This window comes from Engystomops pustulosus, chromosome 5 (assembly GCF_040894005.1).
Source record: "Engystomops pustulosus chromosome 5, aEngPut4.maternal, whole genome shotgun sequence".
Classification (NCBI taxonomy): domain Eukaryota; kingdom Metazoa; phylum Chordata; class Amphibia; order Anura; family Leptodactylidae; genus Engystomops; species Engystomops pustulosus.
In genome coordinates, this window is record NC_092415.1 from 154,972,981 (window position 1) to 154,990,605 (window position 17,625).

The following is a 17,625-nucleotide window of genomic DNA, read 5'->3' on the forward strand; positions in this document are numbered from 1 at the left end:
CAACTTGTGAATCCTTCCTGCTCTTCTAGATTCTCCGACCCTCAAAAAGCAAGTCTATCAAGTTCTATTTACTCGTAATGAATGTGGAGTCATTCAGACACTTTTCTGTTGTTGCCAATTTATTAATCCCTTGCCCCAAAATGTAACATCCCTGTCTAATTTACTAATTTTGAGAGTCCAAATGAGAAATCCTCTCTGTTCTCTCTGTTCTACAGGAGATGCCCAATAAAGGATAAAACTGTACAATATCCACCTGTACAATTAAAAAAATAAAAATAATATTTACATCTTACTGAATATACTGAATACTGGAATATGTATTTATATATACTAATGTGAAGAGAAATTTTAGATGTATATAGCTTTACATGATATGGTCTAATATCATTCTTTTAATACTCTTTTGCGCTCTAGGACTTCTACACATTGATTTGATATTTTAGATTTTAGTATTAGTCATATTCTGGTAAGCAGATGTTATAAAGGAAACAATTAACTTAGATGTTAGAGACTTTTATGTGGAATATGATTGAAACTCTTTTCCAGATTATTTAAACTCTCAGTGTGGATTTCTGCTGTTAAGCCATCCAACCTAATCACCAATTCTTAAGAAATTTCTATGAAATAGAATTGGCAAAGAAATGCAGTTGCACTATTTTCTGATTGGCTTTGTTTTGATAGATTTTACTTTACGGGCCAGGTGACACATCGACTTCATTCTTGCAGTCAGTATAAGTGTGAGGAAACCAAATTTATATAGTTTGGTTATATTTTAAAGGGGCTGTCTACTTTAAGCACATTCCTGCAAAATAATTGATATGGTTTGTATAATGAAAAGTGTTACAATTTTCTAATATGCTTTCTGTATCAATTCTTTATGGTTTTCTAGATCTCTGCTTGCTGTCACGAAGCTTCATTGTTTATTTCCAGTGGATAAACATGGTCATGGTCATGTGATATCACACAGGTGCATGGCTCGGTATAACAAACTGTATGATCAAAGATGTGTGCAGGGTAGAAGCTTCCTTCTCTGCTGCCTGAGATGAATTGTAGAAGGACGGCCCCCTTCCTGCTATGCAATAGTTATAATAATAATAACAATCTTTATTTATATTAGCGTCATCAGATTCTGCAGTGAATATATATATGATATATTATGTATAGTGCAAAAAATCTGTTGCGTTATCCATTTAACCCCTTCAGTCCATAGCCTATTTTCATTTTGATACCTTCCAAAAGCCAGTTGTATATAACAATCAGCTAAATATACTGCATCAAGAAGCTCTCTATTAGTTATAGTAAGAATTTAGTTCTGTCATTTCCCCTGAACTTTCCATGTGAATACTGACTGAACGCATAAGAGCAAGTATTCACAGGGAATTTTAGTCCCTTTTTATTCCCAGCCATCAGAACCCTGCTCCACAGATGGTGGGATAAGGGGTTATATCAAGCATTTTGTTTATCATTCCTCTCATCAAGCTAATATTTTTACTATTTGGAACCTTTTTTTAAAAAAAAAAAAGGCTATGGTTAAATGAAATCTACCATGCTGTAGGTACACTGAGAATGCTGTAGGTACACTGATGCAGAAACATATATTTTTTAATCCCTGATCCGAGTGGTTTTGCTGAAATAATTATAAGAGAATATGGAGAATCATTGTGTTGTTACTGCAAAAGTAATCAATCGCTGGATCATCCCGCACCTTCAATGCAAATGAACCCATGTTACTCTGATCATCATCTTTCCTTTGAGCTGAGTCCGCATATTCATGTTCTTCCAGGTCAGTTGCGCCTCCAGTTTCCTGACCGATAGTAGGGGAATGCTTTCCCTTCAGGTGAGTGACTCAGCTTAACTACCTAGTTCCCCAGTGAGAGAGACACTGTGTGTGACACGCTGAAGAGAATTCCCGAAGGAGAGGGGAATGAGGGAGGAGATTTTTCTTCAGTGAGTCACACACAGCCAATGTCTCTAATTTCTTAGGGAGGAATGAAGTATCTGAGCCAAGACACACAGTGACAAGGCTAAAGAGAAAGAACAATCCTTGTCAATCAGGAAGTTGTAGAAGTGACTGAATATGAATATTCACAGATGGTGCATCAACTTTACAAACACACTTATATACACTTATATACTTATATACTTATATACACTTCTATATACATATAGAGTATATAGAAGGGTATATAGTTGTACTGATATATATTAGCAATTTTCTAAGAAATGTTTAGTTGGTCAATTAGGTTAATGGACAAGTTCCCTTATGTCTACGTATTATTCTATATTGCATAAATTTCGTACAAAGTCTATACCATGATCTGTCATACCTGCCCCCCCCCCCATCTTCTAACCCCTCCCGAGCCTTCCACCCTCCCTTCCCATCTCCCCTCCCCTGTTACCCTACTACACACCTTTTCTTTCCCCTCATGCAGGAAGCTAATCCAAAAGCGACGGATTAGGAGATCTAAACATACCCCGCTGACATATTATAAACTATTACCATTAATATTTTTGGAAATGTAACACCCTTGTTACCTGTTTGTATTCCTGTATTGTTTTATCCCCTCTACCTTGAAAAATAATAAAAAGATTTATACGAAAAAAAGTGACAGGTTCCCCTCAATATCTATTTGGTTTTAAATGTTTCCAAAAAGTTTATTTGATCTCCATCAGATACTTTCCAATAAAATACAACAAAAGTAAAATAAATCAAGACAGGCTGTAATGTAAAAGAGCCTGACCTACTCAGGAAAACTTGTGAAACATGTTGACATAGAAAAACTGGGAGAGCAGAGAAAATGGCTGTGAAAATTCTTGAGAAAGCATTTTTTAACATCTGGTTCACTTTGGCTTCCAACTAAGTTCTGGATTGCTTATCTAATTTAGGTCAGAATAAATTCACCTACTGATAATAATATGGGAAAAGTGGACACATATTCAGTCAGCGTTACTTGTGAAGTTTTCCCTTTCTATCTGTTTCCTTCTATTCAGTTGGGTTCATGCTATGAAATCTTCAGGTTATACACACTTCAAAAGACTCAGACTCTCACTTCCTGTGTGGAGTGTTCAAAACAGTGGGGTAGACATGGAAAGGTGGGGTGCAGGAATAGATTAAACATATGTTTTACTTTTAACATGTAGGACAAATCTGAAACTTCTAGATCTTCAGAACCTCAACTCATTGAGGATGGAATATGTGTGCACACATTCCTATAAAAGTTATAGAGTGCGCACCTACCGACTTCTAGGATGGTGTCCAGTCACTATATATATTCCTTTTTACGTAGTGCAAAAGTGTCTTTTACAACTTGTCTTTCTGCCTCCTGCTGTATTCTGTTATTCTCTGCTGTGTTTTGCTGGAATCCTTTTGCTGGACTTTTTGCCAGAATTGTGACTATTTTCCTGCCTTATGATTTTGAACCTCACCAACATCTTGGTTTTGACCCGGCTATCTGATTTGGTCTAGTTGTCTGTCTTTTGACTGTTTGTTTGTCTGTCTTTCAGTCCTGTGAGCTTGCCAGTATATGGACTGATACCCAGTTGTTGTATATGGATTTCTGGTGCCCAAAGTTCTGGGGCCCAAAGCTGCTGGGGGGTCCACATAAGGCTGTACATAAGGTATACATGGGGATGAGGGATGCTGTATCTAATGAATTCATAGGGTGTGAGGGGAGCTTTATATAAAATGCCCATAAAGGGGGCTGTATATAAAATAACCATGAGTGGACTGTTTGCTATGATAAACTAGGTAATATTTTAGGGAACAGGAGACTTTTCTCATTTCTGAATTTTTAATGCCGCCACATGAGTTCACTACAAAGGGGCCCACTGAGGCTCTGTCGCCCAGAGGCCTACTGAAACCTGGAGTCGACCCTGATCTGAGGTTTACCACAGGGCAATCAAGTGGCCAAGGATATAATATTTAGTTGCAGGATCTGCGAAATTGGAAGGTACAATAGTTTCTGAAAACCTTCCCTATCCTTTGGTTTGCAGACTATTGGATGGCAATTGCAGCATAATTAGTGGGATCATAAGAGGCTTGCAGGAAAAAAGGAAAGGATCCTACTATATAATTCCGAGTGCCCAACTACCACCTTGAGGAAGCCCATGCTAGCTTGAGCACATCACATATTGATTAAGTGTTTTGCCTCCACCACAGACATGCCACACATGGGTTATCTACCTCTGGAACTACTGAAGAAAGTATTTTCCAGGCTATATATTTCCTTTAAGATGTGATGTTCGTTTTAAGGTGCAACTAGAGATGAGCGAGTATACTCTTCCGAGTATACTGCTCGGTCGAGTATTAGCATACTCGGACCAGCTCGTTACTCGGACGAGTATCTCGCCGGCTCGAGATCGAGCAGTAAATTAATAAAATAAATTGAATAAAAGTATTTTTATTGTAAAAAAAAATATTACACATGTTTGCAGATGTTTTACTTGTAAGAACACATTGAAATAACACTATTCTTCACTTTGCAGGTGTTCGCGCGTGTCTCCCGCTAAGTTAGGAGATGTGCACGAACATCTGGAATGTGAAGAATAGTGTTATTTCAATGTGTTCTGCACTTAAATGGTCCTGTATTCACTGTTTTTAATGTTTTAATTCTATTCTTCACTTTGCAGCTGTGCGCGCGTATCTCCGAACCTATCGGGAGACACGCGCGCACACCTGCAATGTGAAGAATAGAATTAAAACATTAAAAACAGTGAAAACACGAACATTTAAGGGCAGAACACATTGATATAACACTATTCTTCACTTTGCAGATGTGCGGGCGTATCTCCGAACCTATCGGGAGACACGCGCGCACACCTGCAATGTGAAGAATAGAATTAAAACATTAAAAACAGTGAATACAGGACCATTTAAGTGCAGAACACATTGAAATAACACTATTCTTCACATTCCAGATGTTCGTGCACATCTCCTAACTTAGCGGGAGACACGCGCGAACACCTGCAAAGTGAAGAATAGTGTTATTTCAATGTGTTCTTACAAGTAAAACATCTGCAAACATCTGGAATTTTTTTTTTGCACTGTTCTTTTACTGTTCAGTTTTATTAAAAAAATGCTCGGGTCTCCCATTGACTTCAATGGGGCTCGTTATTCGAGACGAGCACTCGAGCATCTGGAAAAGTTCGTCTCGAATAACGAGCACCCGAGCATTTTAGTGCTCGCTCATCTCTAGTTGCAACATTTGTTATCTTCCATACAGAATCCCATGCTCGTGAATGGTTGCTGACTTATAGATAGGAGCTCATTCTACGGATCTGGGTCTTTCTCTGAGCACCCTGTCTGCTGACAGGTTCAGGTCAGTCAGTCTTTTTAGTCCTTCTTAGTCCTGCCAGAGGGACTAAGGGACTTCTTAGTCCTGCCTCCCAAGCAGCAGAGTCAATCTGGCTCCTACTAGGCAGACCTCTGACCACTGGACTAGGGCTGAGGTACTCGCAAATTTCAACCCCACAGCTAACCAATCTACTGTCTTGTGTGTGCCTGGATCATTTAAAGCTTGTTACCTGCTGCCATATTGGACTTTGTGCCATTAAAGGAAATCTACCAATTGTTTTTATGGATTGTGAACCAAAAATACTGTGAGATTAAGGTAGCTACACTGATGCAGAAACGTATCTTGTTTAGTCCCTGAACTAATTGGTTTTGCTTAAAAAACAATTATTTAATTCAGGACTTTGGGAAAGCTGGGTTGCATGCTGGTTGCCTACAAAAACACATTACACGGAGTACTTCCAGACAGGACTAATTAACCTGAACACTTATCCACAGCAGCTGGGGGATGGTGCAGCGATTGATTACTTCTGCCTGTCAGGGACAACATAGTGATGACGTATTCTTGGCTTATGCTAGGCAGGACAAGGCCGGAGCATTGCATAATTAGGGTGAGGGGAAGTGCTGGAGCTGCCAAAGGAGCAACATCATATATGAACTGTATATTATATAATTGTAACCCCAGCCAAAATTTGTTTTGTCTCTGTCAATTGGATTTAAAACATTTTGGATTGTCATAAGCACCAGGATTAACAATAAAGATTAATTGCAGACACCTTTCATAACTGTTACAGCTGTTTATTGTAGCCTAAGACTAAAGTACAGTAGATTACCAACATCCAGAGGTCCGTTTGTAACTAGTCTGAAGTCGAATGTTCTCAAGTAGGGGACCGCCTGTAATTTCAAAACAAGAGGGTTATCCTCCTACAGACATCAATGTGTCCACCGGTATAGGAGACTCTATACCACAGTTTTGTTTTAACAACCGTACCTATAAAAAGTAGCACCAGGTGGCAGTAGAGTACTAAAAGGTATATATTTTATTAAACTTCAAAAGGAAATTTCTTTTATAATACATGGATTTTTACTTTGTTAAAAACATGCCAAACAATTGTACAATGAAAAGTTTAGGTGGGTACAGAATACATTTTTAAAAAAACATGAAGAAAGTGAAGAAATAAAGTGATGAAAGTTAAAAAGTTATGCACTTAGCAGGGGGGGAGGGAAAAAAGAGGAGTTTCCATCTGGTGTTTGTAAACTTAAATTTATTGCATCATTATATGCCCGGCCACAATATCGTTCCCTAGTACTTATTACCTAAATGCTCACTATGAAATAGATATTCATTACCTTCTTTTTGTATAGGAATAAATGGTGTGTGCCGGTCACCAGTGGAAGCTTCCCTGCCCCTCGGGTACCTCGACGCGCGTTTCGCCAAACGGCTTCGTCAGGAGGAAGGACCGCCTGTAATTGTTTTTTTTTTCAAAACCACTCGGTTCAGAAAATAAATAAGATATGTTTCTGCATCAGTGTCACTATAGCATTCTAAAGGTATGTTTGGTTCAATGGTAGATTTTGGTAGAAACAAATTAAGTTATTTTCAAGATTTATGTCTCCAAGTGTAATTTTGTTAAAATTAGTTACTGCTGGAAGCAACATGCAAGCCGCAACCCAACTATTCTTTATTATTTATTCAAATTATAAAACTGCTAAAGGGGCTTTGTGTCAATACTCAACACCCACAGAACAGGGATTTTATTAATTTTTATTTTTTTTTTGCTTTTGCACCATTTTCTTTTATTTTTATACCAACCATTAATCAACTAGATCTTATAACTGAGCTGAAGAGGGCATTTGCTAGTCTTCCCAGTACTTTATACTATGATGGTCTAACTGGTAGGAAAGTAAAAGATCACAGTAATGTTCTTTTATGGCAAAACTCACCATTCAAACCATAAATATCTTTCTAGTTGTAGTTTTTACAATGCTACTAAACTATAGCTGAAATTATTTGAAAGTGGAAATTCTTAATTATAAATCAACTTTGATATCTGTTCTTGGAAGTCTCCCTCTTTTATAATTGAAGGTAAAAAAATAAATGAGATCAACACATTTACATCATGATTTTATTTTAAACATCAGATTCACAACACGAAAAATTTAAATTTTAGATATTTAAATTGAAACATTGTAAATTTACATTTTTGTAAGTATAATTTCATGAGTTCCCTTGAATTTTTGAAAATGAGTGTCAACTTTGATATATCATTAGAATAATGTCAGGAATTTAAGGAAATCTACCAGGGACACTTACTCATAGAAGCAGGGGCTTGGTAAAACCTCACAGAGCCCTTCCAGCTCATTAGCATAATTTTAAAGGTTAATTGTAGAAGGAAGCCATAAATAACAACCCTCATGAACAAGACCAAAATATTAAAAATCCAGATAGTTCTCACTCATCATCACATGAGAATTACTATCCTAATCATGGAGATTTTATATTGCACAAGGCTTTTTCTAACATTGATATTTTTAGACAGCAACCCCAAACCGCACTACAGTGGGAGAGGAACCCTCATAGCCGATGATGTTTTTCCAGGGAATCCATCTCTGACGGCACACAAGGTGTCTTGTTATTTTCTCATAAGCTATTATAGCTTTATAGATGGCTCAGGTTCCTTGTATATAAGGCAGAGTGCCCCTATGAATTGTGTTATACCTCATTAACTATAATGCAAAATTAATCTTTACCTAGAAATAAGTTATCAGTTATTAACTTTCACCAGTATAGAGCGAATTCTGTACACGTAAACCCATATTTGTTCATGGTTATGTTGTGTATCCAAGAATACATTATTCATCAAGTGTCATTGGCCTGATTTTTGTTTTTGCAATCGCCTAAAAAGTTTTATACTATTATAAAGGTGGTTTGTCTATTAAGAGCTCTGGTGATGCTACAGCCCCCCCCCCCATCCCTATTATTTCACTTGATATTAATGAGCAGATGCCATTTTTTTATTGCCCTCACTGTCTGTTAAACATACATTTGAGGATGTTGAGAAAAGTGTAGAAGTACTGTGTTACCCAAGTAAAATTAAAAAATTCTGTGATGTTGACACAATACATTTGTGTGAAAATTTGATTTTTTTGAAACATAGGTGGATGACATCAGGGAAAATTCTTCATGTACCAAAACAGCAGGCACTATGAATAAAAGTGATCCCCACTCATCACTGTCCCTGCGCAGAGCAGCAGAGGGATGCAGTTTTCCCTTTTGGGGAGGATATCTCTTGTGACAGGTAGAAGAGGGGACACAGGTGATGATCTGCTGCTTGTAGTACAGAACTTCACAGTGATTTCTCCCAATGAATGGTGTGCTTATGTAGGTAGTCTATATCGTGAATTCTGTTTGTTTACATCAGGCATACATAAGTATTGCAATACATTGGGGGACATGTATCATTATTTCTGGTAGTCAAATTGTCTCATCTTTTGTCGTATTTGAGACTTTTCACTTGTCGTTTTTCAAGTATGCCTTGGTCTGTACCGTGTGCAGTGCGCCTTATGTATCCTTGTTTCCCAGATGTTCCGTGCGACTTTTCACTTATGTATCACTTTTTTTGCTTATTTTTGCAACTTTTAAGGTGCAAATCTGCACCTGGTCCAGGGCAGGTGCAAAGGAAGGATTTTTTTCATGGACCCTATTTTAACGTGTAAATTGGAATTATTTCACATGATTAAAATGTTTACATTTTTCACAGTAGCCTGTTTTTTTTAAATCTGACATTCTTGCATTTTTCCAACTGTTAACAGTAATGTAATTAGGCAAATCACCTCTCCTCAGCTGTTGTAATAGGTTTCAAAATGCAATCAAAACGCAACGTGTGACCGCTCCCTTAACACGACGTGTGACCGCAGCCTCTTATGTTATCATCTCCCTGGGGTGTGACTAGGGTGCTTAAAAATGCAGGACACAGCCTCAAATCCCAAATTAACAGTAGTGTCCACACCTGCATATAACCCCCTCACGTGGCTTGTGTCCATGTGGATTTGAGACATTTGCAGCAAAAAATCTCAATAAGAAGCCAAAATTTGCGCCTGCCAGGATTGGAAAACCTGAACATGTATCACAAGTAAAAAGACAGGATCATACATAAGGTGCAAAAAAGAGCTGGCAAACGCTCAAAAGTTCACCACAGAGAGACAAAACTATGATAAATGTGCCCATTGAGTGCCAGTAGATGTTACTTAGGAACTCCCTATGTGCTTGCATTTTACTGGTCTGTTTAGAGGGTATTATTCTACTCATCAAACCATTATACTCTAATAGTTACTAGCTATACTTTTAAAATTTAAACATAAAAATTATACTTTATCATGTCTTGTACACCTGAAAACAGGCATAAAAGCTGTGATTTAGAGAGCCAGGAATTGTGACTAATCTGCCACATCCGGTGGTTGGGCAGGGAGGGGGTGCTGCTGAGCCATGCAATGGGTCGATGTGGGCCTTTCCTGTCCCCCTATATCAGTGACGGCGAACCTTTTGGAGACCGAGTGCCCAAACTACAACCAAAACCCACTTATTTACCCTGATGTGCCAATGTGCCATATTAAGCAGTAACTTATTGCTACCTGTTCTTCCACATCTTTTAATTGTATCGGCCTCCTGAGGCCACCAATACAGTTGAAAGAAGGTGGGCAAATTCAGACTCTCATTGTAGCTTCTCTCCAGGGTCTCTCTGTTTAGGAAGAATGGTGGATCCAGCAGGAGGACCACAAGGGTAATGCACTTCTTTTAACACCTTCTCACTTTTCAAGCAGTTCCAAACAGTCAATGAAGTGTCGTTGTAAAATAGTGCCGAGCGCAGCATCTCATAAGTTGCCTAGCACTACAGGAAGATTTAATGGATTTGGTCCTGTTTGGTGAACTCTGTCCTAGGTTGATAGTCTGAGTGCCCACAGAAAGGGCTCTGAGTGCCACCTCTGGCACCAGTGCCATAGGTTCGCCATCACTGCCCTATATCCTGCACCTGAGGCTCAGGCTGTTTTGCAATTTCACACCTAGTCAGACCTGACATAAAACTGCCCCGGAACCTCCTGATAGGGGGCAGGGGTACCATCATACACTAGCACATGGTGCCAGCCTATGATAAATGTGTCAGATTGTGTTGCTTTTTTTAAAAAAAGAAGGTGCCTAGACCAGCTTTCTAAGGCTGCATTCACACGAACGTGTGATTTCTCCAGTTCCGTAATTCCGTGCTGTATGAGCCCGTATATACATGACGTTTTTCATCCGTATGCAGCACGTATGTAACCAATATTTTATATGCCCCCATAGACTTCTAGGGCATACTGAACTGAAATATGGGAGAAAATAGGACATGCTCTATATTTCTATACGGCTAGTATACGGTACAGTACGGAACTGTGTTAAAAATGGCAATATAAACAGTTGGACGTATTGTCCATTGAAATGAATGTGGCCGTATGTAACCCGTAAAAAAACTGTCTGGTCCGGTCCAGATACTGCCGTTTTCATACGTCCGTGTGAATGTAGCCTGAGGCTGTATTCACATGTTGCGTTTGAATTGCAATTGGAGGGGCTTGGCCTGATCACATATACATTTCCACCAGTGTGGTATCAAGTCAAAGGATGGTAAAGTTTTCATATTTTCCTCTTCTGTAATCAGTTTTATCATCTATTGCTTTTAACCTCAAGTTCATATTTTCAAGTTCATTTATTTGTAATGATGTGTTTTATATGTGATCTTTTTCTATCCGACATAAATTATATTCAATGACATTTCTGAAAGATAGCAAATTGGTTCAAACAGGGGCATAACTTGAGGGGGTCCAGAGAATGCTGTTGCAACCAGGCCCATGAGGTCTAGTTGGGGCCCATATGGTGCACCTTTCGTGCATGAAGGACTAGTACTACAAACAATACATTGTAATTGAGGGCCTGGCACACATTTTGCTCTGGGGCCCAGACTCTTCTACAATTGTGTAACTTTTTCCCTTCAACTTTCATTTTCAATTGACTGGAAGCAAAATAAAAGCAATTGACATATAAACTGGAATAAAGACATACACCTGATAATAAAATAAGTTGTTGAACCTATAAGAAAATGGAAATCACATTCAGGTTCAAACAGAACATTCACACATTAATCCTTACAATAAGCTTCCTTGTTACTTTCATTTGCACACGAATGAGTCGTTCTTCAATATCATGTAGTATTTGGAACCAACAAAACCATGAGTTTAGATATTACTAAGAATTTTAAAATGACTGCAGTAGTAAGCTGATGTTTTCTTGAATGTTATGCCTTATGTAAGCAATGGGTGTGAAGTAGACCTCAGAAGATTTAGTTATTGCACAGCCAGGTAAAGACTTTTCTTAGTTACCTGTGGAAAAAAAAATATTTTTTTAAATGACAAAGAATAAAAACATGGATTTTCTAAAGTGACTGCAATTGTTTTAAAGATGAATTTCCAAGGAATGCAAGAAATTTGTCCGATGCAGTACCTTTTTTGGGTGAAAAAAAAAGAAAACAATAGAAGAAAAAGACCTATACTAGGAGTTATAATGTACCAGTTTTACCATCCAGCACCATAGTGAAGTTTATTCCAAGGCTGAAATGTCTGCTTAGACGGTATTAATAAATCTAGGATGTCAAATGTTGTAACACTAAAGCTCTATACGGCAGGGTATACCTACTCTCTCATTCTACTGGTTACACCTCAGGCTGGTTCAGATGCTATCAGATATCATTACCTCCCCATCTAAAGTCCCGATTGGCACAAATCTGTCAATTTTATATTAGAAAAAGCATTCCTTCTCGCCCAATTTAAAAACACTGTAGCACAGTTTTCGTTGTGCACTTTAGTATACACCTTCATCATCATAGACTGTAAGCTCTTGTGTCATCCCTTCATTCTAATAGACTGTAAGCTCTTGTGTCATCCTCTCATCCTCATAGACTGTAAGCTCTTGCGAGCAGGGCCCTCACTCCTATTGTTCCATATGACTGTTTGTACTCTGTAATGTAATATTACCGTATATTTGTATATGTCCCCTATGATTTGTAAAGCGCTACAGAATTTGATGGTGCTAAGTAAAAAAAGGTTATTATTATAGGAAAGGACCAGTTCACAGTTGTGGTAGGACTTCTGTTATTATCTTCCTTCACTAAAACACTGTAACATATTTCCATTTTCTTAATCCAAATAACACCTCGCCTTTATTCATTGGGTTAGTACAATCACAGGGATAAAAAATAAATATATGTTTTATTATGTTTTTATACTAAAAAAATGTAATCTTTTGTAGAAAATAAATCATTTTTTTCATCTATGAACCTGCAGAAAAAGAAGTGCACTGCAAAGGAGCCAAGTATTGCAGTAGTAAACATAATCTATATTGTCCACAAAAATAGAAATATGAATTCCTGTGACATTTAAAATCAATTAAATAGTACACAAGTCCCAGAAAAACATTGGACAGAGTGGGTATGGTCACTCCAATCTATCTACCATCCCTAGCCAATAGTTCTAGCCCATTCGTTGATTGGTAAAAAGTAAAAAGATCTAATGCACTAGGCTCTGGTAAGACTACACAATACAAATTAACCACAATAATATTCAATAAACCAACAGACAGAACAGCCTACCTGAGAAATAACAGCTTCCACCCCAAACATACCAGACAGTCTATCATATAAGCTGCAACCGTATCTGTTCAGACAAGACAGATCTGGAAAAACACCTCCTGGAGCTCAGGTCTGAATTTCTTCAGTTGGGCTACAGACCAAAAGTGACTGACAACCAAAAAGGAAAAACAGCAGCCATCAACGAAGACCATTTACTCACATATAAGGAGACCCAACAGGAGGCCAGAGTACCCCTAGTAGTCACTTACAGCCCACAACTGGAGATCCTACATCATATTGCCTAGGAACTCCAACTGATTCTGCGTAGAGATGCAAGACTAAAATAAATATTTCCAGTCCCTCCTCTCCTGTCCTTCCGGCAACCACCAAATCTGAAACAACTGGTTGTCTGAGGTGCCCTGAGACCCCCATCAGAAAATGGTACCTCACCCTGCCTGCAAAGCAGGTGTAAAACGTGCCAGCACATTCACATGCATGACCAGATACCTGTACCTCAATCACAGCAGGTACATCAGATCAAGGGGACCTTCTCCTGCAGGTCTTCTAATGTGGTCTACCTTATTATGTGTGAACAGTGTCCAACCACAGGCCTTTATGTTGGGGAAACAGGCCAGAGACTCCATCAGTGCATGAACTCACACCAATCTGATATTAAAAATTAAAGGAAAGATCTCCCAGTGGCTGCACATTTCTCCAGAGAGGACCCCACTATGGAAGATTTGCAGATTACTATTTCAATGGGACATTTTAAGACACAGAGGGAAAGTAAAGAATGGCTGTATGAATTAATGCAGAGATTCAACACCTTTCAAAGTGGCCTTAACATTCATGCCAGCTTCATGACCTCCTACCTCTGACCTGGAGGCCACAAGCAAATAAGAGCCAGGGTTCTCTTGTCTCACCTCACAGATTTTTAGTGTGATTATTGCCATCCTGTCATAAATAAGATGTCCCTGTATTTATCAATCTGTTGTTTTAAAGGTTTTTTAATATCCTTTGATGATCACTGTTTAGTGTGTACAAAATGCTGTGAATTTTCTGTTTCATGCATAACATCAAGTCTGATGAAGACATCAAATATACTCAGTTAGCCTCAAAAAAGGTATCCCCTGATTTCTTCACTCTTCTTCTGTTCTCCACAGTACAAATCTACACTACTAGTCTCTGGTAACGCAGAGATGAACCCACCATGTGTGATACATGACCATTCACAGACACAGTTGGTCTAACCCTAGTTCAATTCCTATGATGAATCATGTGGGGTGGTGTGGATAGAGTGGAGTGACCTTACTACTGTACCATCCTTTGATCACTTTTATTAAAATTTGTATGTGTTTCCAATTGGCATAAAAGTAGTGATTTGGACTTTCAGGCGATATTTTCCATTTTGGGAGTAATCTTTTTTTCCATTCTGTTTTACTTTATTTCTAGGGGGTCTAATACAACTGTATTTTCATATATTGTAAGTATACTGGCTCTATATTAGTTTAACTCTGGCAGACTACAATACAGAATGCCTAAAGACAGCTATTGGAGTAATGGGATAATACAGCTGATACCAGCCTCAGAGGCAGAAGGCTCTATGATGACGAGATCATAAAACCCATGATGAGGTAGATGAGAAAGCACCAGATTATTATTTTACATCATTTCAGTCTTTGGCCCAATTTTTTAATTATCGCAGAAATGTATGTTCTTACAGTAAGGTAGTCATAAAAAATACTTACGTTCGTCTTCTCTTTCTCCTATTGTCAATACAGTTTGCTTTTAGCTCTGCTGGAGGATATTTGTTTATTGACACTAAAAGAAATCCAACACATAAATATGTAAGATATTGTATAAATACATTACATAATAAAACTACAAATAAACATGGCACTGGCACTGGCATGGATGAATGATTATAGATGCTAGACTTAAACCATATTGGGTGCAGTTTATGATGCGGTTAGGGACATGAGTGTTTGCAAGGCAAAGAAATGTCTCAAAGATGAAATAATACTTCTTTCCTGTTATGCAGTAAGGAAATGGCTTGGATGGACTTGAGGACCGATAAGAACAGTGAGGACTAAAGCTAAAGTCCCTTCTTAGCTGTCCCTCTTTAATTGCTCATCCTACTCTAAGTGGTAGGATGCAACTGGTTAACATTTCCTTCCTGTACTAAAGTGAAATTCCAGAGAGCTAGACCGGACAATAAAAACATAATAGAGTAGTTGACAAATACAAGATACAGAACCAAGAGGACAATGAAGTACACAATCAATAGGCAAAACAGGCAACAGGTCAAGGAATCCAAGATACCGAGATTATGATTAATGCACGCTAGCTCCAAAAAAGTCTTAGAGCAAGCACAGGTAAAATGGCAGGCAAACGTTTTATGAGATGTCAGAGTCCTGTTCCAGAAGATGGTTGGACCAGATCCCTGACATCCAGACAAGACAGACAAGCAGGGGAGAAATGTGAGTGGAGGAAGAATCTATCCATATCAGCTAATTTAACTGCATCCAAAAGTAAAATAAACTAGAGACATAGAGGTGTGTTGGAAATCGATTATTCAGACCAGTAGGAATAGTGCATGACCTAAGAACAAAATCACACTCATCGCCTCTACAGCCATGCTTTACTAACAGAAGATGGTGCTGATGCCCAAATGGACACAAATGTTACCCTTCTCCCATTTTAATATCCACTGGGGAAAAAAACATGTAAGCCTTCAACAAACCTTCAACACATCAATAATACAAGTACATCTCTTAAAGTTTGTCAGGGTCTTCTCCTTCTACCCCTCACTTATAATGTAAACCTTTCTCTTAAATATCAGCTGATTTCCATTTTGCTACAGCAAGATGACTTGAGGGTAACAAAATGTCATAATACAACTAACCATAACAGTCTATAAAGAAGAGAGACAGAGGAGTGAGTAGGAAGTAAACTAAGTGAGAATATATGCAAACAGATATTGCAAGTAGCTACATATAAATAGCTTTCTCCAACCCCAAGCTCTGTGTATATCAATATTGAAGTAAGTATATGACAAAGTTTACTTTTATCACCTGCTATCACCTGAATATTAGCTTCAAAGGTTGAGTTACGCTCTAGTGACTAATAGCATATACTGTATTATCTAATGTGTTTTTTATACAATTGTCCACAGAAATAGAGAAAATAATTTCACAGCTCCAAATATTCTTCTTCTCCCTCATAGTTTTAAGATAGAATAACGAGGGAGAAGAATAATATTGGGAGCTCCGGTAATTGTGAAATTATTTTCTCTATTTCTGTGAACTTTTTCAAAGACTGTGTGGACAGGTCTTATACCGTGTGTAGCTCCTTAAAGGAAACCAACCATTTCAGATCGTCGGTGTAAGCTGTAAACGCCGGTGCTTAGTTTCGTTAGTGTTATAAACCGGGGTATCGCGGTTTTAACACTTTTTAAACTTTATAGCAGAAACTGCTTCGGCGCTGCGTGCGCACGATCGTGCGCGCGCCTACATAGGAAATGCCACAGGCGTTGCGCACGGTCGCGCGCAGCGCCGAAGCGACTTCTGCTATAAAGTTTAAAAAGTGTTAAAACCGCGATACCGCGGTTTATAACACTAACGAAACTAAGCACCGGCACCAGCTCACCCTGAGCTGGTGCTCGGTGTTTACAGCTTACACCGACGATCTGAAATGGTAGGTTTCCTTTAAGGGGCAAACTGTGCACCACGAACAACTGTGTTTCTGTGATTTTTATACAATTGACTTATTATTATTATTGCACAGTCCAGTATTACACTGATCACTTCGATATGATATCCTGTGTAGGAAACTAGCATTTTATTTTTACTAAACAATGTTAGCACTTACATTTAACGGCATTAAGAAATGCTCGGGTAAATCTGGAAGCATATCCAAAATTTGGCTTGTGAACTTGACCAAGCTGGAGCAGGTGATTTTCTGTGGGGGTGCTTGGAAGTTCCATCAGTTCAGTATCATTGTATGTTTTCCCAATGAAAAGTACAAACAGAGCGAAACCTTTACACTTGGCTTCAAAAGCTGCTTCCCTCAGAGTTTGTTTGTCCCACACGCTTGTCTCTCCGGATAATATCATGATAATGACCTTATTTTTCTTTAGGTCTGAGGTTTTATACATGATGTTTTCAAGCATCCACTTCAATGAAAGTCCAAAAGCTGGTGCATCTCGCAGACGATGAGTATTTTCTCGGAGATGTCTCTTTAGAAGTTGTGTATCACTATATGTTGAGAAATCAAACTCAAGGTAAGGTTTTCCTTCATTGTCTGGGCTAAAGCCAGGAGGCGCACTACTGACCAGAGCCACTCGAGTACCAGTGTTCTCTATGTCAAGATAGTCAATTACTGTACTGATGAAGCCCCTTGCTGCTTCGTATTCATCAACTTTCATATGATAAGAGCTATCCAGGAGGAATCCTACATCCATAGGTGCCTTTTTTTGTGCAGAATTACTTTCCGCACAGAATACATCTGGTTTACATGTATCTAAACGGAGAAGAATAAGAAAAAACAGAGCAGTTTAGGAAGGATAAATAAAGGAAAACTTGTGAAAGTGTGAATATGACAAACTGATGGAAACTTTGAGGGACTCTTTGTTTTCTCTTAGCCTTTCTGTTATACACAAGGGTTATTAAAGGAAACTTCGGT

The 17,625-nt window shown here is 38.4% G+C and overlaps 1 protein-coding gene across 1 annotated transcript in view; it reads right to left on the reverse strand.

The window, feature by feature from the left end:
* Positions 1-6,383: 6,383 nt before the first annotated feature.
* Positions 6,384-17,625, reverse strand: part of LOC140133381 (collagen alpha-6(VI) chain-like) — a 94,637-nt gene continuing 83,395 nt past the window's right edge. Inside the window, exons 37-39 of the mRNA XM_072153494.1 lie at positions 16,813-17,463; positions 14,691-14,763; positions 6,384-11,698 (exon numbers count right to left, since the gene is read on the reverse strand). Of these exons, the coding sequence (XP_072009595.1) occupies positions 11,695-11,698; positions 14,691-14,763; positions 16,813-17,463 (728 nt within the window). The 3' untranslated portion in view covers positions 6,384-11,694. The remainder of the gene's footprint in view (positions 11,699-14,690; positions 14,764-16,812; positions 17,464-17,625) is intronic.